Genomic DNA, 27,104 nt, shown 5'->3' with positions numbered 1-27,104 from the left:
TTTAACTATATGTTATTTTGTAACTATATTATCTCACATGACTACTTTTTCTGGTGTTATATAAAGTACTGTTTTTTTGAACTAAAAGTGAAGATAATTGAAAGCTATAGTAACAGTTATATATATATGTATTATCTCTAAAACTCGTCATTGCCTGAAAATGGGCAGTAATATATAACATAAATATGTATATTAGTGTGTTGTAATGTTGTGTACAGTATTCATGTATCAACTGTTAAATTAAGTTACATAAAGAGCATCTTAAAGAAGGTTAATTCATTACAATCTCTTGGTGATTTATTGATTTTTTTTTTTTTTTTTTTTTTTTTTTTTACAAGTGGAAGATAAAATTAATAGCAAAATAGTAAGTACAAGTATTATTTTAGTTTAATTATATGTATATATTATGTTTAATACTTTTTATGTTAAAAGGTTGATATTTTATTAAAATGAGTTTTTTTTGAGGTCGCACGTGCGCAGTTAATTTTTGTGTAATTTCGTGTTAGCGCGTTGTTCAGCTTTTTTTGCTAACTTGCACTTTCATGCCTGATAAACTTTCAATCCGATTGATTTGAAACGTAACACATTGCCTTTTAAAACCCAAGCAGCTGGCACTGTGCGAATAGATGTAACGTAAAATTTGAATAAAGAACTTCTTCTTCTGCTCAGCATATGTGATATTGCAGATCACGAGATTTTATCGGTGTTTATGTAGATTTTACGCTTTTTTTAAAAGTGTTGCCAGATTGCACTTGAACTAAATCAGAAAATGTGCATAATAAAAGATAATTTTATTCCGTATTAATTTGCATTTGTTAACACTCTATTTTCTATTACACAGCGCCAAATATTCCCCTAGCGGTGACTTTTGGAACTACTTTGTTTTTTCGCGGAATCCTTCGTCCTCCGCCTTGTTTAATCTTCCTACAAAATGTGGCGTCGTTCTCGCACTACAGAACACTGTGAGCACTGTCAGTTTAATTATGGCCACCCGGTACATAAGCGCATGTGCACATATACACACTGGATCCTAAAAGATAAGCACACGATGGTGAAATCAACAAAAATGGAAAAATAATGAAGGTACCAAACATGTTTATACATAAAAGAAGATAACCATTATGTATAAAGATGAAAATAATAATTAATATTTATAAATTATGTGATGATGTCACATTTAGTTCACTAAAGAATTTACATTTAAAGCTAAAAACAAGCTAACAAAACTTGTATTAATAAGGTATGTGGCCATCCCAGATCTCACACAAACTTTACAGCCATTATCCATCCTTTCAATGAAAAAAAAATCAGTCATTGTAGTTGCTAGTAATGGCTACTCCTTCATTAGAGAAGTTTCCAACTATCTGGGACCATTCGGGAGGTGGACTTCATATGTGAAGGTTCCCTGTCTCTTATGCTCTGACTTGGCCTGTGCCACGTGAGAGTTCTCAAGTTCAACTCAGAGCGTGAAGGAGCTTCAGCCCCTCGCTCTGTTTTTCACTGTCTTTGATTTTGCGTACTTCCTTTTGCTGTTAGGGGCTAATAGTAGGTTGGTGCTTTGGTCCCTTCTACAAGCACCGTAAAACGGCCTAGCGAACCTAACAGCATGGCCACATGCCTGTTGTTTCTACGACCTCTGCTCTTTACCGATTGAACAGTGATGGAAAAGCTCTTAGACTTTCTCGGAGTGCTAATCACTGAGTACGAAGTGAGACCTGATGACAAGCCACTCACTGATATGGAGAGTATGGAACTATGAGTACTTCGTGGTTTCACAGGCACACTCCACAAAATGACTCTCCAAAGATCTGAAAACACTAATAATAAGGAAAATATACCTGCCAGGGACTAACGAGAACCTGAACAATCTATGACCAACTTGGCTGTGGAATCTATGATAGTGGATGAGATGCGGACTAGCAGCTCAGTCGCACCATTGAATTCAATATTCCAGTCGCTAACATATTTTCCTTCGCTGAAGAAGGAACTCCACTGGACATGGACAGTTCAGACGATAGAAATAACACAGAAATTAAGAACTCTGCCTAGAAAACTAAACGAACGCACGGGAAACGCCGTACCCCGGCTATAAACCCAAAAAGTAAAGAAAAATCTGTGAATCCTGTCCCTCAGAAAGAGAAAACTCTGAATCCCACCCCCTCAGGAAGAAAAACCATGCGATTCGTCTGTGATGATTGACACTGCCTCTCAACAACCAATCTGCGAGGCTGATCAGAAACCTGCACAGAAAGCGTTGGATGATGGATAACTGCCTCCACCGCAGACACTATATGCAGGAAAATTCTCAAAGAAAATTCCGATCATAGTTGAAGAAACCGATACACCTGGTATGACTTGATGAAAATACTCAAATCACACAATTTCAGTGAGAATAAATACAAAGCTGAAATGATTAGAGATGGTATTAAAATACTAGTGCCAAACCCCATCGTTTACAAAGAAATGGCAAAAGTATTCAGAGATAAAGGAGTTTGCTTTAACTCATTCCCGTTCCCCAAAAGGAAAAAAGATAAAAATGGTTATTTGAAGCTTACCTAACTACATGAAAACAGAAGATATACAGAACGAGCTAATTGAATTTGGATTCAAAGTAGAATCTGTACATGAGCTCACAAGAAGGAGAAATGGTGACATAACTAAGCTCCTGCTCTTCCTTGTAACCCTTCCAAGGACTGAGAAATCTAAAGAACTTAATCGAGTGGAATATCTCCTTCAGATGAGAATAAAGTTGAGCCCTGCAAAGGACATGTGGGACCCCTGCAGATGTCGGGGGTTCCACCACACCCAGACGACCTGTAACCATGAACCGAGATGTGTCCGATGCGGACAAAAACATGAAACGTCACAGTGTGAAAAGAACTGCACTTCTCCTCCAACCTGTACAAATTGTCAAAAAGCACACACAGCCAACTTCTATGGGTGTGAGAAGTTCCCAAAACTAAAGGACACTCCAAAAACCAGGACATACATAGATAGATTTGTGACAAACAAATCTTATGCAAGCGCTGTATCAGAAGGACTTCCTTTTGAAAAAATTATTGAGGCCAAACAAGTTTTAAAAGGCCTTACTGATCTGCTCTCGATAATCCAAGAATCGGGAATTCTTAGCATCAACTCAATTAGGAAAAATGATTCAGGTAAAGACTCGCTCCGTACAGAAAATAATGGACCAGCTCACAATTAAATGTGCCTCGATCCGCATCATGATATGGATAACTTGTGGTTTGCACAAGCGTTCCATATCATCATGTTCAAGAGCTGCAAAAGTTTTTTATAGATTATGATATAGACATAGGAATAATTACCGAGACACATGCTTCCACTGGACAGAGACTGGCAATCCCAAACTATGTGTCTTACAGATGCGACCAAATCACGCACCGCAGCGGAGGAGTACTCGTCTATGTTGAGAGCTGCTACCAATTCTGTTTAATTAATGTTAAACAGGAACAAGGACTGAAAATTGTTATTACTGTAAAATCTTTAATATCGTTATTAATCTCTTGTGCATTTGAAATAGATGAATAATAAATAATGTACAGTTTACTGGCAATATTGAAACGCAGGCTCGAGAAATGCATTTTCTCGCATGAAGCATGTAATTTTTTTTTTTTAAATAAATTTATAACTTTTTCTTCTCTTTTTTTGTATGTCACCTCTCTCTCTCTCTTTTTTTTTTTTTTTTTTTTTAAGTGTTAAATAAAAGTTATTGCTGTGTTCCATCATTGGAGTTTGCTTAAAAATTGTAAAGAAGTATCACAGTCTTAATTATTTTGGAAGGACCGGCTGAGATTGAATAATCGTGCATATTTTTATTTTGTTAGTTCATCACTGAGTGTAATATTAGTGATACCGGATTATTACTTCTTGTTAATATTGAATTGCCTTATGTTATTAGTTCATCACTGAACTATCTATTTCTAAAATTAGTGATACCAGATTATTACTTTCTGTTAATATTGAATTGTCTTATTTTATTACCGTATTGGATATTATTTTTAATATTTATTTTAGTTGCCTAAATTAATTGAGCTATTTTGATGAAGTATAAAGAACACAGTGTTCATTAATTTTAAACACAGAAACAATGTCTTACTTAGGAAGAGCTCGTAAGGAAGATTTGCAGAATCTTGCGGCTGAACTGGGAGTTCATGTGACTGCAGATTTGAAAATAGTTGATTTGAAACAGAAAATTGTTGAAAGCCGAGATTATGATGAAGTATTCTTCAAAGGAGTCTTAGACACAATAATAGAAGAACGGAAAGAGAGGGAAGAAAGAGAAGATCGTAGGAGACAGGAAGAAGCAGAAGAGTGGAGAAGGAAAGAACAGTATGAATTAGAGAGATTAAGACTTGAAGCAGAGACCAAGTCCCACACTGTCGGACAGGTCCGGCCGAAAACGGAGCTGCGTCACCTTATGCAGAAATTCGATGACAAGAAAGGAGATATCAGACTATATTTGCTATGGTTTGAAAGGCAAGCAGAATAGGCTCAACTTGATAAAGAATTTGTGTCTCATTTACTAGGACTACTTCCTTACGAAGTAACACATTCAATAGCTACAGATCCCTCCCATAAATCTAAAGACTATGAACAAAAGAAGAATTTATTGTTAAGATGGTTTAAACTAAGCTCGGAAAGGTTTAGGCAGAAATTTATGAAACATCAAAAGAGTGCCGAATCCACATGGATGGATTTCAACTATGAAATAGAAAATTATTGCAAAGAATGGGTAACTGGTCTAGGCGTTGAGACTTTTGATCATTTGCTAGATTTGATGTTGCTTGACCAGCTTAAACACCGAGTTCCTCTTGAAATTCAAGATCGTTTTCTTGATAAGTGGGTAGAGATGATTTCATCTAAAACATTAGCTGAAAAACTTGATGCCTGTGAAAACGTTAGCGAAAACTTTCAAAAAAGGTCTGCAGTGGATCGGCAGAAAGAAAGATACAATGCACTAAGTAAAGTGAGTTCAGATACTAAAAATAAAACTGGGGGGGGGGGAATGTCATCAGGATTTAATTCGCAAAGCTGGTTCCATAGACCTAGAACTCCATGTCCACATGATAAATATGAAACACGGACCACGCCACAATGTTATCAGTGTGGATCCTATCAACATTTAAGACCCCAATGTCCAAACTTAAGAATAGTACTGAATCTCCTGCTAATCTTAACAAAATTAGTGCAAAACCAGAGGATAAATTTCTATTACCTTATACTAGTGTGGGTTACGTAAATGGTCATAAAATTCCTATATTAAGGGATTCAGGTGGTAGTATTGATATAGTTTGTCACAAATACATCATGCCGGAAATGCTGACTGGTGAAAATGTGTGGGTGCAACAACCATTAGATTTGAATCCAACCTGTTTACCACTGGCTGAGATCGAACTAAACTGCAATCTTGGGCAAGTAATAACTAAGCCTGCCATTATTAGAAATGAACTCGACAAAGGAAGGTATTTGTTAGGCAATCGAACTTTTGCACTGTTGAATAAATAAAGAAAGAAGCCTGAGAGTTGTCCTCACCAGGTTAATGCTGTCTCTACTAGAGCTCAAAGGAAAAGAGAAATAGCTGAAGAGAAGATCTTGGAACTGATGAAGAAAGAAAATAAAGCATCCAGAGATGTCTTTGAGGAAGAAGTTAAATCACCAGAATTAAATGTGGAAGATGAAGCTCTCCTGAAAGTATTACACATTGGCTCAAAAAAGGTTGAAAGTAATGACGTACATATGATTCCTAAAAGTGCAGGAAACGAATTAAATGTGCAGCAAACTATCACATCTACTTATAAATCGATCACATGTAAATTCAAAGATGTTCATGAAAATTTGAAAAACGATAAAGAAATTAATATTGAGAATCATTTTGCAATGCAACGTTATCATCATCTTTCGGCTTTCGATTTAACATCGAAGGCGAATAACAGACAAAGAAAACAGTTGTCAAAAGCAAATGACAATTGAATATTATCCGAAAGGCACAGATAAAATGAGGAAAGGCTTTGCTGTGAATTATAGCCGAGGAACTGGTCCAACATGGAAGAGATCTAGGTGCTGTCAAGAAAAAAATAGGAAGACTAATTTCAATACTGACCATTTTCTTTCTATTTAAGTGTGGTGTAAAAGTATTTGTTGAAAATTTAAAATTTTGGTTTAAAGTTTGGAACTTATGGGAGAAATTACCTCCTCTTAAAATAATTGAGAAGGCCGAGCTCATAACCTTTCGAATTTTACAGAACTTTTCCTTTCGGAAAAAGTCTCTCTCTTGGGAAAGAGGTTGTAACAGCTTTAATATCATTATTAATCTCTCGTGCATTTGAAATAGATGAATAATAAATAATGTACAGGTTACTGGCAATATTGAAACGCAGGCTCGAGAGCCGCATGCATTTTCTTGCATGAAGCATGTACCGTATTTGACGGCATAAAAGACGCACTTTTTTTCCTAAATTTGGTCTAAAAAAAGTTACCTGCGTCTTATACGTGAAGGTAATTGCATTCAATAATTGTTTGTTTGGCTTTTACGAAACGGGAGAACTAAAAGAAACCACGCTATTGAAACTTTTTTCCTTGTGTGTGGCCATCTGAATAAGGGTGCGTCTTATATGCCGTCAAATACGGTAATTATTTTTTTTAAATAAGTTTATATACTTTTTCTTCTCTTGTTTGTATATTGCCATTTTTTATAGTATTAAGTAAAAGTTATTGTTATTGCTGTGTTCCATCATTAGAATTTGATTCAAATTGTTAAAGAAGTATCACACTACTTGTGTCACTCACCGTTCCTTCAACAACGTCTACTTTCGGGCTGTATACAATGCGTCTAAAAGCAAGCTCTCGCCTAAACTTCTAGCAGAGGACACCCCCGTCATCACTGCTGGTGACTTTAATGCCAAACGCAGAGACTGGCTGTGCAGAAAAAGCAATGTTAACGGAAATACTCTCCACAACTTTGTGCTGAATAACCACATGGCTCTCCATGTACCAGGGGAATACAATTACTGTCCAGGCAACCCCCACTTATTCGGATATCTTGGATATATTAATTACATCTTCCATTCCAATAGCGATGGAAGTAAAACACGAACTAAGCTCTGATCACATACCGGTAATTGCAGCACTCAGAGTCTCCAAACGTGAGCTTAAAACTGTCACTGATTGGACACTTTTCCAAAACTTACTCTCGGATAATCCTCCGGAAATTGGATGTTTAAAAACTAAAAATGATATTGACTATGCAGTTAAAACTTTTACTACTTCAATAAAGAAAGTCTTTGAGGAAGCCTCAGAAGTTGTATTGGCTTCTGAAAAAATTCTCAGACTCCCTGTGCGCATCAGGAAAGCGATTCGAGAAAGAAACTGGCTTCGTAAGAAATATATCCTGACATGGGACCCTGCCATTAAACAAAGCATCAACAAGCTTAACAAGGAAATTAAGAAGCTAATCAAAAGTGATAAGCAGTATATCTGGGAACAGCACATGGAAAGTTTATGTGTCACTGATGGATCTTTTTGGAGCACAATTAAAAAATTCAAACAGAAATATTCCTGCAATAGAGATATCTACAGTAATGATCAAATTTTCATCACTAACGAGGGAAAATGTAAAGTTTTTGCATAATTTCTACAAGAGCAGTTCTCTCCCAACTCCTGTTGATAGCCAATCAGAATCAAGCACACTCTTCAAGGTCTGCGATTGGCTGAATACTCCTACTGCCTGTTACATCCCAACTCTGACATCGCCTAAAGAAATTAAAGAATTAGTCAAATGTCTCATAATTAGAAAAGCTCTTGGTAAAGATGGAATCTCCAACTCAGCTATCAAAAATTTTCCAATGAGCACAATCAGCAAATTTTCCTCCATCATCAATGCTTGCCTCTTCATTTCATATTTTCCTAAGGATTGGAAACAAGCAAAAATAATCATGATTCCAAAACCTGGCAAAGATCACAGTAAGACTGAGGGTTATCATCCTATCAACCTTTTGCCGGGTCTAGGAAAAATCTTCGAAAGAGTGATCCTGCATTAAATGCAGAAATATTTTCACATACTTCCCGTCTGAACAATTTGGATTCCACCAGCAGCTATCGAAAGCCAAGAAGCTCATAAAAATCGCAGAATTTACCAGGGCTGCACTTCACTCAAAGCTTAATGTTGTGCTTTTCATGCTTGCTGTGGCCAAAGCTTTTGACCGCGTCTGGCACGAGGGGCTCATCTGTAAACTGATTGACCTGCAATTCGACCGAGAACTTATTCTGCTCCTGCACTCCTTTCTATCAGATCAAACTTTTCATGTTACATTGGAAAAGCCACTTCAGATGAATTTCCCATTTCCGCCAGAGTCCCGCAAGGTCCAACAGTTGGGCCAATTTTGTATTTATATTACGTGGCAGACTTCCTCAAGACTCCAAACAGTGCATTTATGCTAGCGTGTTACGCTGATGACACAGCTTTAGCGGTCAAACCAGCTAACATTAATCATGCAAATTTGTAAACTGTAAGAACGGATTCCTTTCATCAAAGATTGATGCTGCTGCTGGAAGATAAGCCATTAATCCACAAAAATCTCAGCTCCTGATTATCAGAAGGAAAAAATGAAATGCTGCTATGAAAAACAACCTATCCTTCTCCAGAGAGCCAGTACCTATTGTGAAACAGGCAAAATATCTTGGAGTTCTACTGCACGAGCATCTCACATGGAGTGATCGTATTATTTATGTTAGAAAAAAGGCACTCTGTGTCATGAGCTACCTAAACCCAGTCATTGGCAGACAATTGAGATTAGATCTGGCTAAGAAGAAATTGATTTATACGTCTACCATCCGACCCATTCTAACATATGCTTCTCCTGCCTGGGTGACTGCAACAATGATATACGTAAGCTACACATTGTACAGTCCAGCTTTCTCAGAATAATGACAGATGTGGCCTTTTATGTGAGAAATGATCAACTTCACTGACTTTAAAATTGGTTACATAGACAGATTCATGAGAAAGGCTAACGAGCTGTTCTCTAAATCCATGAACTATGAAACTCTGAACTATTTTGGTATGTTTCATCATGAGTTACTTAACGAAGACCACTACCTTCAACCCTTTGCAGCTCATATGCTGAACCAGAACTTTCCCACCTGATATGGATACTGTAGTTGCTAATGGACTTTTCTGAAACTTCACAAAATTTTTAAATAATGTAAATACTGTACATAGCTTAACTTTCCCTTAGTTTGAACTTTCTTGTATTTTGCTTTAGCAATTCAAGAAGTATGCAAGAGCTTATCAGATGACTTCTCCTCATCACGTGACAGTGCACACCAACCTGCAGGCTTCGTAGACCGATCAAATAAAATGTAACAGAACTGCTGCTTCATATGTGACAATGGTCACACCCTCTTGCCTACCTTTGGCTCTACGCCCAGACAGTGCTCATTAGTTTGGAGCTTCCATCGACATTACATCAGAGAGCCAGAACACATCGTGTTTTCTTGCACGATAATTGCGACATACAAGTGGAACAAGATCTGAGACCAGCTGGAGGAGGTAAACCTGCGGAGATAGCAAACCAAAGGTATCTCAAAAGATTTTTAGAGGAGTTGAAGAAATACAGTAATTACCGTATATGAGAAATGCCTCTCTCTTCAGGTACTTGTTAATGATGTTAGCTCGATGGGTACAGCATTATTACCCATACAAAGAAAATCAGGACCAACTGCTGCAGCATAGTGTCCTACAGTGTGGTGTAGGAATTCATCCTGATACTGCACAGAACCATCTGTGCACCTGGGAGTTTAGACAGTTAGACATGATTGTCTGTAACTACAATATTTGCATACTGGTTATCCGTATCCACAGTGATTTTCAGCCACTCAACTTGACTATGCTTCCAAAAATTGTTAATTTACATTGCGTGCTTCATACACACTTTGATGGAAAATCAAGAAATCAGTTTAGAGAAATGAAAAGTATGCAAAGCATTTGTCTATGTAACATAATTTGATTAATATTTTAAGGTCACAGATTGAAAAGAGTAATTTTAAATGTGAAGTGGTGGTTCATTAATAACTCCTGTAGTTGCGATGGTGTTGAACGCAGGCATACAAACATGGATGTATCGTGCCATTTGTCGTTTTGAGCTGCCCAGATGGCTACTGCAGTACCATAGGGCCAGGTTCAAATCCCGTAGATGGCATGGTTATAACTGTCCATCCCTACATAGAAGGCAATGATAGCCAGTACTAAATAGGCAAATGCCCACCTTTAGATTTAAAAAATGTATCTATGTCATTTTGAAAGATTTAGTTCCTTGTGTGTTGCACTTGTTCAGTCAAATCAGCAATAGTCCATGCTGATTGTGGATGAGATGTGTCCCTCCACCAGGCATGTCCCATAAATGTTTGATGAGAGTAAGATTGGGAGCTCTCGCAGGCCAAGGTAACAGCATTGATCTCTGTAGAGCACGCTGAGGACAGTGATATGAAGATGAGCATTATTATCCTTTTGAAAAAATGCCCATTGGAATACTTGTCAAGAATGGCAGCACGACTGGCACAATCACTAGTCTGACCAGTCCAGTTGTAAAGGTGTGCGAGATGATAATGAGAGTTCTCCTGCTGTTGTAAAAAACTGCTGCCTAGATCATAGCTCCAGGTGTAGATCCAATGTGTTTATGGCATGGACAGCCTGGTTCCAACTACTCACCTGACCTCATTCTAATCAACATACAGCCATCACTAACACCAAGACAGAAGCAGCTGCCATCTGAGAATACAACAGATTTCTACTCCAACCTCCAATGACCTCTAGTTGACACAACCCAAGTTGCAGATGGCAGCAGTATGGCTGTTACAGGGCATATGGCTCACAGTTGTTCCTCAAATAATGAATTTGTTACAGTTCATTGTGTCACTCTGATGCCAATAAAAGCTCAAATGTCTGCTGCAAATATAGTACAATGTGCCACAGACATTTTGCAAATACAGCAGTTTTCCCTTTGAGTCGTAGCATGCATGTGGCTGGGCAGCAGCCTTCTAGACACAGTACTTTCCCGTCACCCTACAAACACACATGCACAGTGCCCTACCAAGTCTTCCTGCAGTATTGCAAAAGGAAAATCCACCTTCCCTATCACACGGCCTTATTCAAACTCAGTAAGCTGCAGATGCTGTCTTCTTCATTTCCTTAAAGGCATGCTCAACTCAAATCTCTCTCACATCAACCAATCTGCAAGATAAATAAAGCACACTAAGTTTTAAAGCAAAAATAATTTGCATGAGTGGCATTATTAGCAATACACTTATTTGTCTTGCACAAAATTTGAATAGACATCATTCTTTAGATCTGCGAACATATTTTCCAGATTTCATTTATCTAGCATAACTTCTCCTTGGTGTTTGGGATTTCATTTTCCATATATATATATTGCTATTTTTTTTTTCTTTTTCCTATAGGCTAATTGGTGGAGCAGAATACTTATTCCAGGCAAAAGATGATGTAAGTCTCTTAAACATAAATTACTGAAATTACATAAACTGCAGAATAATGAAATTTATAGTTTTTATTTTTCATGAAGAAAATATATACAATATTGAGCCAGTATCAGCCAATGACATATGGCTTTAGTAATTTACAATATAAACTTCTGTTCACACATGCAAATAAAATATGCTTGCTGGAAATATTTCAAACAGAAATAAAACATAATAAATAAATTATTAAAAAAAAATTGTGAAAAACAGTTTTAAATGTTACACTCAAGTCTAAATAATTAACATTTATAAAAAAAATTACAAGTTTTTAAATGGTATATAAATATGAAAAATTCTGCAAATATTTTTATACAGAATCATTTGCATAACAACAGCAGCAAAAAACAAAAGTATAAAACCCTGTTCACTTATTTTATACTCAAAGTATTCAATAATTAGAAATACATATATTTGCACAGAAATAAACCTTTTATTGCCATTAAAAATATACAGCCGTAAACTGCATCAGAAATAGCTAAATTTAGGTTCTCTATGAATTTTAAAGTAGAGATCCTCGTATAATTTCATATATCAAGTATAAGGGAATATTTCCCAGAAGAGAAAACAAAGTAATAACTGGATAAAAAATTCGTTCACGTACTACAATAAATCAGAAGGCTTGCCAGTGAAGGATAGAGTACAACTTATTGACATATCAACAGATTCAACATTAAAATCTAAATTTAAGAAAGGGCACTTCCAAAATTTTTTATTGCAGATTCATGCAGAAAGGTAGAAGTTTCTCACATAGCTATAAACATTTTAATGTCATTTGGAACAATGTATTTAAGTGAAAAACCTTTCTTAATTAAAAACAATATACAGAAAATGAAGAGTGATTGGTCACAACATCAACAGAGCAAGACTTTGACAGTTTATGTAACAAACATACCCCAGTCATTAAACATTAATATAGCATAATGTAAGTGACATAATGAATTGGACCATAATGTAGGTGATACCTGGAGCATGAGTTAATGCTATTAATGAATAAAATATATTAATTTTATTAAAATTTTAATAAAAATATAATACTTTTCTTTAATTCTCTTTACATAAAATACCTATAATATATTGATCTACTTTAACTATTATTTTAATATATATTTTCTAAAGATGCGTCCCAGATGGAAAAATGGTTTATGACTAACTGCTGTACCAAAGGGCCCGAGTTCGAATCCGGGAGATAGTAGAGGCTCTAAAATAGCTAAAGGCCTGCCATTAAAAATATATATATATAGGATAGGGTTCTCTGAAAAAAGCTCGTTTTAAAGGTTCCGGAAGTTGGCAAAGTTTGAAGATCACTGCAATACTTCAATAATTATTAATGCAGATACTCATTTCTAAAAACATTTAGAGTAAAATTTATATGAAAAACTAATATTGTACTAATTCTGTGACATTACTGATATATTTTAAGTATTGTTCTTCAAGTTTTACATAATTACCACACTTTAGCAAAGATGCTTTGCTTTGGCATAATTCATAGTTACCTTTTATCACTTACAGTGTATAAAAAAAAAAAAAAAAAAAAATAGTACTTTTGGTAAAACTGCTAAACTTATAAAAGAAAAGTGTTAACTACTATTTGAAACTAAAAGCATTTGCTTTGAAAGATCACAGATCTTCAAGATTATTTGATTAACCTAACAGTAAATGCATATTCTAATTGTACACGTCAGCTTAAAAACCCTAAATTAATTTACAACATTATGACATAGTTTTAATAAATTACATTTTCATTCTAAAATTAAGTATACAACTTTTCACTGAACTAGTAGTATGATTAATTTAAACTTATAGACAAGAACTTCAGCTATATTATTTTCAAATGCATTAATTTATACTAAAAAATTCTTAGAATGAATAGAAAGTATTTAATTTTGCAAATTATAATTCCATTCTATATTTATTCCTGTTCCCTTATTTTATGAGAATATCAAAATAAGTATTAACAATATATTATAAATGATATTACAGGAAGAAATGAATCAGTGGATGACACAACTTCAGCTTGCATCTGTAGAAGATACTGTGGGGCCTGGGCACTCTCAAACATTGCCTTTAAGGGGAGCAGAAGAAAGAAAAGATGAACAGAAGCGGCGCAGTCTCTTTGCTCTCAAAAAGAAATGAGCTCTATTTCAAAGAGTACTGTGAAAGAAGTTGTGACAAGACCAAGAAATTTAATGATAGGGAATAGTTTGATCTATTCATAGTTTATAAATATTTCACCTTATTTAAAATCAAGCATTATTCATTTGTGAACATGAAATGATTAATTTAAATACAAGAAAATATATTTATAAATGCAAATGGTTTTTTCTTCTATTCAATATTCAACAAAATTCTTGCAATTGGTTCGTTTCTTTGGAAGTTACATCTAGTTTATAAGTATCTCTAAGTTGCATGGAAATAAATCTTCTCTAGAAGTTTCATTACCAAAAATATAAAATTTATTCAAAAATATTTTTGTGTTCAAATGTAAAAAATATGGGGGATTCTTTGTTTCTGAACTATCCAAGCAACTTCAGAATTTCCAATAGTCAATTTAACATTAGCATTTATTTACGATCTCATTTCTAACATGTTTGATATTTTATATGCTTGCATCTTCCATTTTCAGACTGAAAAGCCTGAAACTTTCTATATAGTAAATATTTCATACATGCTTTTCTTATTCTTTTTTGCATCTCAATAAAGTTCATAATTTATTTATAAAGACTTTATTCATTTGCTTTTTTACTACAAACAAGAGTTTAGTTGCATATGTCAAGAAGTACCATATAATACAAAAACCTATATACAAGGTACTACTTACTGCATTATTCAGTTCTCTCATCTCACACACTGATTTCCAATATATTTCTACTTCAAAAACAAACAGGTGTGTGCAAACAATATTTAATTTTCAAGGAAAATCAAACTAAATAAAATTAGAATTTGCATAATAAATAAGGAAAAGTCATTAGAAATGTGTGATGTGATGTTATCAGTCAAGAATGTACCAATGTTCAAATTGGTATGCAAGTCTTGTATCTGTAGAAGCCCAAAGTTTAAACATTCTCATGACCAGTTGAGGCTTGTTTGGGTGTTCCATTTACAAAAGCATTAGCAGGACAAATAAGTGGAGGTGGTTGCTGCAATAAAATACGCCCACTATTGTTCCTAGAGAGGGGACAAATTTATTTTAATTTTTTCATTTTAAAAGAAAATAAGTATAACAGTACATTTTTTAAACACTATAAAGTTAAATTTGAACTTAATATATTCCTTGCATTTTTCTTATGGTTTATATTTACCATTGGTACGTGCAAGGTATATGAGCATTTTCACCTTAATTAATACAAGATTGAAACATTCTATTGAAATGAAGAGAAATATCTTACAACAATCAGGCCAAAGTATCTCCTTTCGACATGTCTGCAGCCACCCTATCTCAAACCAACTTCAGGAGATTTGAAATAAAATATTATAATTACCTGATTTTGATAGTGATACACATTTCCTAGTGCAGAGTAGTATATACCAGCTATGGAGGTTACTTAGATTATGCTTCAAGATGTCTTGCACTCGGACACTAATGTACTCATAATGTGCCAACTGAATGTGAAATTTTATTATTTTATTATTAATTTTTAATCCATCAATTTCATGCCACTGCTGTTTGTTCACTTGAAAAACACGTTCAAACTGAAAATTTGTCTATGTCAACTACTTATTCATCTACTATATATTCTACTATACAGTTCATTTTAAATTAATAATTTCATATCTTCCAAGCAGGTAAGTTTGTTAATCCTACACTATTTAATATACACATTAATTTTTAGGACTTTTTTTAACCCACAAACTAGAAATATTTTGCCACTTAATTGCAAACTGTTAGTGTAATATTTTTAAATTTCATATAATACAGTTTTCTTTTTTACTGTATTCAATATGCTGCAAAATATATTTGTTAATGACAATAACATAACTCAGCAGTTAAACTTCATAAAAGAGCACCAAATTTCAGCATACTTCTGACATTTTATATAAAATACATTCCAATGACTTTTTATACATTAAAAACTGGAATGTATTCATTCTACCAAATAGATTCTTTTTTAATCCACACCTAAACCAAAATTTTATTTATTTATTTATTGTGGGGAAAGGGTAAATTTTAAAATTTCATCTACTATTTTAAATCTTACAGATACTCATTTTCTGTTAAGTCACATAATATGCAACTAATAAAATTCATTTAGTTAACTTATTAATAATGGCTCTAAATTTCTAAAACATAACTTCAGTAAGTAATAATTAAAAAAGTTATTCTTTTATGCAAATAAAATAAATTTAATTAAGGAAAAATTTTGGCATGTTTAGTATGAAACAAGTACAGCAATTTAATACAGAAGTTGCGAAAACATTCAATAATTTCATGCCATAAAATAATATTTTTTATTTATTTTTTCACTGAAAAAGTAATGGAAGTAATTACATTTTTTGTAATTATTTTTTTACAGAACTAAAACCAATTGGAAGAAATCATAAAGATATAAACAATGAACAACTTCACATAACCAAGGTCATTTATTCTAATAAATGAACCAGAATACTATTTTATCAGATGTGTGTATAGATATACAAAGAGCAAATACAAATTTTGGCCTCTAATCTAAAAATTACAGTTTTTCAACACAGCTATATTAAAATTTAATCCTGCACTTATGCTTTTGTGTATTAATTTTCTTCCAATAAATTCAAAAGTGAAATTATTCCAATAGACATATTGGTATCAAAATTGAGAATACATCTTTAGATAAATTTTAAGCATTTCTGAATTTTAAAAATTTATACACAAATGACATTTAAACTAATATCTTTTTCACAGCTTCTATTAATAAAGCTTTAATTATGAATGATGTCAATTATTCAATCTACTCCATACTGCATACAGCACTTAGTAAGTACCTAGCTGAATTTGCTTGTTGCAGAGATGGTGGACACAGTCTCTGGTGGTTATTTGTTACAGGTGTACTGGAAGGGCTCTGAGGAGGGTGAAGTAATGGTGGTGCAGCTTGAGGAGGTGGGCACCCAGGAGAGTTTGGATGACTGTTGTTTCCGACTGAAGTATTATTTTCGGCTTCCATCTGTAAGAAAAATCAAAACAGTTAAATCAAGGAAAAAATTATAATTTTACATAATTAAATGGCAATACTTTTTCTTCATACCATTTCAAACAATGATTCAAAAAACATTTGGAAAAATTGAGTAAATTTGAATAAAAATGTATTTTTGCCAAATTTTTTTAGCAAAATTAGGCTTAGCAATTGAGCACATGGAAAACTTATCAAAAATTTTTTGGTCAGACTCTATGGATGTTCTTCACTGGATAAAAAGGAAAGGTCTTCTTTGCTAACAGAGTGGAAGAAATAAGAAGGTTATCGTCTAAAGCACGGGTTCCCGATCCTATGCCCGTGAGCACCAAGGTGCCCGCCGCTGTGCGATCACAATACAAATATTTTTATAATATATGTATATTTAGTTTTCAGTAAAATTCTGCGTGAAAGTTTTATCATTTTTTATGAAATAGAAATTGTGTCCAGATACCATCAGAAAGAGAAATGCGACCGATCTTTTTTATGTAATCTATCCAACTATAAATTCATTTTGAAAAAGTAAATGGTGCCTTAAATATTCTAGAATGTGCTCTTAGGGCCAAAAAGGTTGGAAACCCCTGGTCTAAAGATAGCTGGAGATATGTACTAGATATATGAACCTTGCTGATCTCCCATCAAGAAGTTGCTTCGTCCATCAAAGGACATCGGTGGAAAGGGCCTTCTTGGCTCATAAAACCAGAGGAGGATTGGTAAAAATCGGAATACTTTCAAATACAGAGGTAGTTAATTCAGCAAAGAAAACTGTTGTAACAACAGATTCTGTGCAATGTGAAGAAAAGTATTACTATCGTTATCATTCTTACCTTAATCTTGTAAGAATTACAGTGTGGATAATTAGATTTTTAACAAATATGAAGAACATAATAGGGAACTTTTTCATTGATGAAATAAAAAAACATACAATGTGCAGTCAACAGTGACACTGACAAAAGACCAAGTTCTGTACAGGTAATTAAAGACTCAGATGGTATTTTGAGATTAAAGACAAAAATATGATTCAGAGATGATCATCAAGAATTTCCCATTTACCCATTATACTTCCATCCAGTCGTGAAAGCTATCATTATTTATAAGCACGAAAGTTTAGGACATGCTGGAGTTCAGACATTTATGAGCCATCTTGGAGAGAATTATTTGATTTTGAAAACTAGAAAAATTGTTAAGGAAGTAATCGGGTCTTGTTCATCTGCAATAGATTTAAGACAAAACCTGTAACTGTATCAGAAGGACTTTTACCTCAAGATCCTGTAACAGATGCAGCAGTTTTTGAAATCATAGGAATAGATCTTGCATCTTGAACGAATCATAGAGAGATAGCTCATTAAGAGAGGGGGAAAAGGTTTGGATTTTGATCATAACTTGCACTGTCTACTGTGCTTTGCATCTCAAATTGTTAACCTCAATATCGACTGAGAATTTTCTTCTTGAGGAGATTTATCACATGACGAGGATGACCAGCTTTAATTTATTCAGACAATGGTTCCAACTTCAAAGGCACATCTAGGCTCTTAGAGAAGGTGGATTTAGAGAAATTCAAGAACACAGGACAGCTGAAACCAATTATGTGGAAATTCATACCTCCTAATGTCCCTTAGTGAGGAGGTTTCTGGAAAAGGTTGATAGGATTTATGAAGAAAATTTTAAGGAAAACTTTAGGTAATACGTCACTAAATCACCACGAATAAATTAATACTGTTTTATGCGACTGTGAAAGTTTGACTAACTTAAGTTGATTGTTGACTTATGTTTCAGAAAATCCCGAAGACCTGGAATCTCTGACTTCTGCAGTGTTCTTGCAGATATTAGAAAAGTTAGCATACCTGAGTTTGATAGCATAGAGGAAAATACGTTAAAGAAGAGATTGCTTATCATGTTAGAGTGAAAAGGGATCTAAGAAAGCATTTTAGAGCTGAGTATTTAGGACAATTATGAGAAGTGCATAAGGAAAAAAGGAAATTATCTTAAATCAAGGTGATACAATTTTGTTGGGAAATGATCACACAAAAAGACTGAAATGGAATTTAGGGTGAAACTATATCCTGGAAAGGACCATTATGTTAAAGCAGTGTTTCTTAACCTTTCTAGCGAGTTGCACCCCATTGAATCTGAAAATATATCTCTGCACCCCATTGAAAAATGTGTTTTAATTTTTTTAGTCTAGAAAAATACATTTTTTTGCGAAACTTATTGTTTATTGAAAAACATTGTACATTTTATATAAATGCAAAACAATATTATTTTTATTAATGACTAGTCTGTTGTTTGTTCATTATGATACTGCCGAAGAGAGGTTCCTTTTTTGAAAGACATACGCGTAAGTCATCATTTGCATTTAAGCGATTTCTCGCTTTAGTTTTTATATGCAAAAGCGGTGAAAATCCCATTTCGCACAAGTAGGTGGTAGCAAAGGGTAAGAGTAACTGCAGTGTTCCGTTCGCCAACTCTGGATAACGTTGTAACTGTGAACACCAGAATTCTTGCAATCCTAATTGTTCGAATTCCATTTGAATATGTCCACTTGCTCCCATTTCAATAAGTTGATCTTTTTTCAGGTCACTATCATCCATCAAATTTAAGTCAAATAGAAATAGTTCCAGTATCCATCTCTGAGTTTTGGTAATATTTTCGGTAGAAAAATTTCCGTTGAATGGTTCGCTTGATTGTCTCAAATGTATTACAATTTCGGGTATAATTGTATTCTTTTCATTTTTCGCAATAACAGAATCAAGCAAGGGAAAGTTTGCAAAATTCCCCTTTTCTACTCGACGTACCAAATTTCTAATTCTGCGATAAATGAAGATAATTTTTCATTAGATATTATTATATTTATACCAAATCCTTGCATTGATAAATTCAATTCATTTAAATGGCTAAATATGTCTGCTAAGTAGGCCAGCCTCAGCATTGCATCATTACTCTCAAAATCTTTTACTAAATAACAGTTTTGAATGGTCAGTAATTGAATAATTTCCTCACACAATTCAAAAACTCTGTTAAGCATGCGACCGTTAGATAACCATCGTATTTCGGTGTGATATAGGAGCACGGTATGATCAGCACCGATTTCTTCGCAAAATGCACGAAAAATGCGATGATTAAGCGCTCGCCTTCAGATGTATTTTACTACATTTACTGCTGTAGTTAGATATTGTTTTAAACTTTCTGGCAATGCTTTCGACGCAAGTGCATGACGATGCAACATGTAATGCATCATTATAACTTCCGATAATTCTCTTTTCATGTGTGGAAAAAATCCTGAATTTTTGCCTAACATTGCTGGGGCTCCATCAGTGCATATTGAACCAATCACATTCATTGGTAATTGATATTTAATAAAAAAAATCTTTGATGCGATTGAAAACATCAATTTTTCTCTTATTCACCTCCAGGGACTCACAAAATAGAAATTCTTCTATCACCTCTTTTTCCTTCACATACCTGACAAATACCAAAAGTTGGCTACAATTATCAACATCAGTTGACTCATCCAGTTTCATGCTTATTTTTAGTGGACTGATTTTTATGTCTTCAATTACTTGCATTAAAATATCTTCACTGAGATCTTGTATTCGTGATCGTATAATATCATTCGATAATGAAATCTGATGGATTTTTTTTATGTGCTTCCGAATCTAAAACTGTTTTAGCAATAATTAAAGCAGAAGGTTTAATCAGCTCTTCAGCGATCGTGTGAGGTTTCTTTCTTTTCTTTTCTTTTCTTTTTTTTTTTTTTTTTTTTCACATAAATATGCCACTTGATATGCGCTTCTAATAAAGGTTTTTTGAATTGCTGGTCCGCACAATTTTAGGATATTTCCACTGGTATCAAACCGAGCCTTCTTTGACTTCAAGCTGTTCATGCCATGCGCTTTTTCGCCCCCATGCAGATTGTGGAAATGCTCTAATAACTTTGATGGTTTGAGATTGCTGTTTGAAAATATCTTGGAACACAAGATGCATTGCGGTCGTTGCGTGCCATCTTTTTCGGTTGTGCAGGTAAATCCATAACCGGCATACTTATTGTTCCATTGTCGTTTTTTTGACATAGTTGAGTTCACTATAATCGATTTAATTATTTAGAAATAATGTAATATAATATATATAATGTTCTTACGTTTGTAATATCACTGAATCCTATTCGGCTTGAACAGGCAATTAAGAATGTATTAGTCTCAAGAGGTTTCTGGACAAGTCAAAATACACAATACACATATAGCAGACACAATAGTTGACTCAACCTAACACAGGCACAGTAGATGCAGATACAAATCTGTGAATCTGTAGATTCCATTGGAGTAGCACATATTGAACTCAGTGCATGCGCAAGCTAGGATAATGTTCTCCGCTTGTATTCCCACAAAGTGTTTTTTCTTTTCTCCGTCACCTAGCTGCTTGTTCGCGTTCGTTTGTAGCGTTTCATGCCTTTTCGTAGCGTAGTGTATACGCCCATCGGCACCGGCTCTTTCCTGAGCTAGGTGCTACCAATTTCTATGAGCTTCAATATTGGGGAAACCATTGCAGATTTCAAATATTTATTATAATAAATTTAATAAATGATATTTAATAATTTTTATGGTTAGGTAGGGGCTTCTCCCGCACCCCCCAAAATACATTCCCGCACCCCCACCCCCGGTTAAGAACCACTGTGTTAGAGCAACTCTTGTGAAAACAGCATATGGTTCCTTTTTGTATCATGCGAGAAAATTTTTCCCACTGGAAGTGCAGGGAAAAGAAAAACGTCCTATTGGTGACATTGAGAGTGGAGCTATGCTGGAGACAGGGTTCATAGCCACATTTTGGTTTAAAAAATAAGCACCTATAAGCACTTTTCAAGCACATTTTAAGAAAAAAATAAACACCTGTCTAATTACATTATACACAACTACATAATCTTAAAAATTAGACTCGTAATTTAAAATATGAGAAATGCAGTATTTATTAAGAGAGAATAAGCATTACCTCAACCATGGAAAATAATAATTTTTTTTTTTAAATTTGAAATAACAGTTCAATTTACAGAACTAGTTTACAATGAGAGAAAAAAAAAACTATGCAGAACTAAACTATATTTACAAGATTTAATGATGAAATTTCAGTTCAAAATAGAGGAAATAAATAATAATAAGGCATATTTATTCTATTCGCTTGGAACTTAAAATACAATTTATTTTTCCACTCATATTGATATTCAACTAATTTAAATCTAAATTCTGAACATTTTCTAAATTTTCATTGTATATTAGTTTTCCCTTAACAGATATTGCAAGCAAAGTAATTTAAGTAAAAAAGAGGAACATTTCTGAAATCAGAAGACAGAAATTTGCTTCATGCAGTCATCCTTTAACAGTAATTACATACTTGAAAATTGGCGAATATTTGGACAGTTGAGCATAACTTGAAAAAGAGGAGCGGAGGGGGGAATAGACTGTAGCCGTTCTTTAGATTTTTTCACTAAATAAATACTTTTGACATTTCGGTATGTGCATCATATAGAAACAAACCAACGGAACAGAAAAATATTCTGCTTAGCAAGCACAGTTAAACTCTTTTAAGTGTTCATAAACAAATCTCGGACCGAACATCAAAATTAATTATCTCTGCAAAATATCGCAAACATTATTGTGCAATACGTGCATCGTAATTCTTCCCTACATGATATTACGCAATCGGATTCAACAGCTGCTGGTATTGGAAGAATAAAGAACTAAATAAAGGAAAAGAAAGAGACTTACCAATCTGGAATGTTTTTCATTCTAATTTTCAACAGACTGCATTAAATTTCCGGAATAGAATCATTCTTCTCTTGGGTTGGTAGACTGCAGAACTTTTAGTCCTATTCAATCCAGATTGGAAAGTGACCAAAAAAAAAAAAAAAAAGTCCGTTGCTTGTTTTGCAGCGAACTGTAACAGTTTCAATATTCGAGATTTTGCGCAGAAAGGGGAGAACCTTTCAACCTTTGTACTGTATAATGTATTGGCCAAAAAAAATGAAATTATTTTGACTATTCGATTACTTTCCCTTTATTCAAGTCATTCCGAATATTAGTAATTAGAAAGCTAATCTGTGTTAAAACACAACCATTTTTGGAAGTTTACTATACTTCAGCAGTTACTCCAACTATGTTATTATAAACATTCATACATATTAAGACACAATAACACGCCGAATAAATACTAATCCAGAAGTCAAACAACAAAAATCAGCGTTAATTTACAAAATTTTCACAGGACTAGTTTCGATGGTTTTACGGAACCATCATCTTCAGCTGCAAAACCGCAAAAGAACAAGATAGGATTCCTTGCCAGTGCGGTTTAATTTACATTGGCCAAACTAAGAGAGCCTTAAAATTCCGCGTCAAAGAACATGAGGCATATGTTAGAAAAAAGGAAACACAGAAGTCTTCTGTTGCTCAACATTGTTGGTCAGAAAATCACACTTTCAATTTTTCTGCTGCCAAAATTATTCAAAAAACATCTTCCATTGGAGAACTGGATTTTCTAGAGGCATTTCACATTCATAAAAATCTTTCTGTTCTAGTTAACGATCCTAATTCCAATCCAAATTTGCCTTCGGCTTTTAGAGAAATTATGTTTTAGTTCTGGTTTCGTCAACAGATGGCGCCACTTGCTTATTCTTGTCCAGGCTTTCTTATCTTATCTAAACATTATTTCCTATCTTGTTCATTTGCGGTTTTGCAGCTGAAGATGATGGTTCGGTAAAACCATCGAAACTAGTCCTGTGAAAATTTTGTAAATTAACGCTGATTTTTGTTGTTTGACTTCTGAATTAGTATTCATACATATGCTCATAATATAAGCATAACGATCATAATAAACACGAATATGAACTGACGAAGTGGAACGAGAATGCAAATTATTAAGATCTTGATAGAAATTCAAACGTGTGTAGTATTTGGGTGGGAGGAAAAGAATGTCGAATGTACCGGAATTTTCTACTGCTTTTGCAATTCTTTGACCAACAGAACGACGGGCACCTGTCCGTACTCTCCGCGCACACCAAAGGTTATGTTAATACAGAGAAAGGGGAAAAAGCTATTTCCAAGAGTATGATTATCCATTTGACATTCCATATTAGGAAGAAAAGTTTATTTAGTTTCGGCTTTGTACGGGGAAAAATTGTGCGTTCATTTAAAAAAAAGCACTAAAAGCAAAAAATAAGCACTAAAAACAAAAAAATAAGTGCGTTAAAGAAAAAGTAAGCACCTATAAGGGTCTTTATATTTTATTTTCAAATTTAAGGACTTATAAGCACTTATAAGGATTGCTACGAACCCTGTGGAGAGGACAACAGAGACTTTCAGACCGTCAACTGATGATACAACAACTGCTCATACCATTCACGTTATGACAGACTTACTAAAACCCGTGAAAGTGATAATTTATCTGTAGTTTGAGTTTTACTCATAAGTTGTTTAAAAGTGTAGAGTGTTGAAAATGGCCAAAAATGTTAGACATTTTTGTTTTTAACATTGGCAACAGTAAAGCATTTAAAAAAAAAAAAAAAGAAAGAAAAAGAAACAGTTGGCATCGACTGTAATTCCTTTAGTATCGTCTGTGATTTGGTATAGGTATGCTGTGTTTTTGTAGCTACATTTGTTTTTGTGTTCGTTGTAAGAATTGTGAAAATAAAAGTGTTTTCTACAAAAATTAGTCTGCAAGTACTGTTACGACTGATTTTTTTACCTATTACTGATGACTTTCAGATACTGATGATTTTCTACATATTAAGCTTCTCCTGGAATTTCAGTGTTTTCAAAGAAAAATGGGTAAGTGAAACTTTTTTTCTAAATTTTGAACTTTAGAGCTTTTGAATTTTAAACTTTTGAAATGAAAAATTTAATTATAATTTTTCACCAGAAGCAGCATTAAAAAGCAAAACTGAAGGAAATGTCTTCAGAGGAAAATGAAGGAAGAAAACATTATCCTAGTTTTTCAATTGGTGATATTTTTGCAAAGCAGGGCAAGATTCAGAGTTTTCAGTTAATGATAAAACATGATTAAAAAAAAATGCAAACTACAGCATATGCATTTTCAATGACTACGGCATGTGTCACTTTAGGAACATTTTAAAATGAGTCTCAATCAGATTCTAATGACACTAGAAGATGAAAATAGATGCATCATGAAGATTGTTCCCTACTGTTTTTATTGAAATGGACTCCCCAACCAAAACACTTAACCTCTTTTCCCCTCCTCCATTTATGTCATTCACTCCCCTTCATAGAGGTGCAGTAAAATTAAATTTTAAGTTCTCTTCCCTTCTTCATCATTTGCCATTTACATCATTCACTCCCTTTCATACAGGTACAGTAAAATAAGTTCCTCTTACATATGCCTCTTACATGCAGTCTCTTCAGGGCTTCTCAGGAAAACAATACTTCAGGGCAAAACAATATTTTCGACTTTCTGCTGTAGATAAAAAGACATTTACAAAAACTGTACTCATATTTTTTCATCCCCCCCAAAAAAAATCTGCTGTGAAGCAATAAATATTCACTTATTAAAAATAGCAAAATTCTCAAGAGTTAACAATTTTAATTATGCATTTAATTTTATTACATTTCATTTGCATTTTTTAAATAAAATACAGGTGTATTATAAAATTCTTAAAACTGTTAAACACATATTTCATATTTTCCTATAAATTTTTTGAAAGCTTTTAAGTATAATCCCCCCTGCTTACATATTAGTCTTGGCTGAAGGATTTGAGAGATTCTAAATTGTTTTAGGATTAGTGGGATAAAAAACAGTAGATATATTAAAATAAAAATGAATTAACACACTTTTTCTTCTGCTTCCTCTGTAGCTGTTCCATGTTCAGCATCATATTCCTGAAGGACACCATCTAAATTAAACCTTCTACGATAATTTACGAAGAAACTCTTAATGTTTGCTTCTGTCTTATTTCCCACAACTTCAGCTACAGCCTTGAAATCTCGTCCATATTTTCTAACACCTAATTATGAGAAAATAAGAACAGTTAACTGATTACAAAAAATTGCAGTGACATTAGATTAGAAAAGGAATATAAATTTAATTGACTTCGATTAAAAAATCAGGTAGAATTAGTTCCACAAATTTAAAAAGAAAACTAACCTTGGACAGCTAATAGCAATTCGTCGCTATTCCATCTTGTATTAACACGAGTTGAACCCTGAAATAATAATTCTTCATAAAACTACTGCTAATGAATTAAAAATATCACATACATGAAACAGGTGAAATTCTAAGTACATAAAATGATTAAGAAGTCACAGAGACTTTCCAAATGTTTCGGTTGCTGGCAATGTATCTATCATCCATTTACCCAGAATGAGACTCTACATCTGGTAATACAGTCAAAAGTCTTTAATCCGGACTCGTCGGGACTTCGGCGATTCCGAATTGTCAGTTTTTCAGGATTATAGATCATCAATTTAAATCTGATAAGATGGCATGCAGAAATTATAAAATTAAAGATATGAAACTGTAATTTATGAAATAAAGAGCAATTATGATCTAAAAAGTATCAAAATTTACAAAAAAAAAAAAAAAAAGGGGGGGCTCAATATTTATTTGTTTACTTTATTAACAATTTCTTTCATTACGCATAGTCGAAATTAGAAAATTGCAACCAGAAAACTATTTGATGTGTATTCGTGATATTTATAATGACGAGGAATTTGATTTAAATCATATCAAAGACATGGACATCGAAACATGCTTTCGCTTTGTAGATCCTTTGGCAGCTCCAGAATCGGAAATTCTTTTTGACATAATCGAAAGTTAAAGCTTACTTTTATAAAATTGCTCTAACAGTCTTAAAAAAATAATAAGCCGGATCCAATTCGAAAATTAAGGAACAACGCAATCTGCAACATTAACTGAAATAGATAATTAGTTAATTTTAGCCTAGCTTATACTGTCTGTTATACATTAAACGTGCATGCGTAAATGTATTATGTGCATGCGTAAACGCATATGTGCATGCATAAAGGTATTACGAGCATGAGTAAATGCATTATGCGTTACACATGCGCAGAAAGTTTGTAGCTTTGAGGTCCGGATTATGGATCATTCTGGATTATGGACGTCCGGATTAAAGACTTTTGACTGTATATCATAACTATCAACCTCAAATTAAGAAAAACTAGGAGGTGTCTGTACTACACTGTGATATAGCTTGAGAAAGATTCTATCTTTCACAATGCGTCATTCAGTTTAGAAAGCTAATTACAGCATGATTCTGGGGTAAAATATACAAACTTAATCAAGTTTGGGCTTTAATTTGCCACCACCCATTAAAAAAAATATTAGCCATGACCGATATAAATACATCAGGGTGAATGTTTCCACATACTTTCTGAATATGGGGGGGGGTGG

The 27,104-nt window shown here is 33.9% G+C and overlaps 2 protein-coding genes across 6 annotated transcripts in view; one reads left to right on the top strand and one right to left on the bottom strand.

The window, feature by feature from the left end:
- LOC118202130 (spectrin beta chain-like) overlaps positions 1–14,272 on the top strand; it is a 291,298-nt gene extending 277,026 nt beyond the window's left edge. For all 5 annotated transcript variants that reach the window (XM_085820903.1, XM_085820914.1, XM_085820900.1 and 2 more), the window contains 2 exons: positions 11,476–11,518; positions 13,534–14,272. In XM_085820903.1, the coding sequence (XP_085677029.1) occupies positions 11,476–11,518; positions 13,534–13,686 (196 nt within the window). In that variant the 3' untranslated portion in view covers positions 13,687–14,272. The remainder of the gene's footprint in view (positions 1–11,475; positions 11,519–13,533) is intronic.
- The window catches only part of LOC118204205 (REST corepressor 1-like), an 85,080-nt gene continuing 69,543 nt past the window's right edge, over positions 11,568–27,104 (bottom strand). The window contains exons 11-14 of the mRNA XM_085820935.1: positions 25,839–25,896; positions 25,526–25,698; positions 16,513–16,691; positions 11,568–14,718 (exon numbers count right to left, since the gene is read on the bottom strand). Of these exons, the coding sequence (XP_085677061.1) occupies positions 14,607–14,718; positions 16,513–16,691; positions 25,526–25,698; positions 25,839–25,896 (522 nt within the window). The 3' untranslated portion in view covers positions 11,568–14,606. The remainder of the gene's footprint in view (positions 14,719–16,512; positions 16,692–25,525; positions 25,699–25,838; positions 25,897–27,104) is intronic.

The sequence above is a fragment of the Stegodyphus dumicola genome, chromosome 1, assembly GCF_044657685.1.
Source record: "Stegodyphus dumicola isolate Sdum_Otavi_A_Nest chromosome 1, ASM4465768v1".
Taxonomy (NCBI): Eukaryota; Metazoa; Arthropoda; class Arachnida; order Araneae; family Eresidae; genus Stegodyphus; species Stegodyphus dumicola.
Note: the sequence above shows the minus strand (reverse complement) of the source record. Positions and strands in the feature narration are given on the sequence as shown.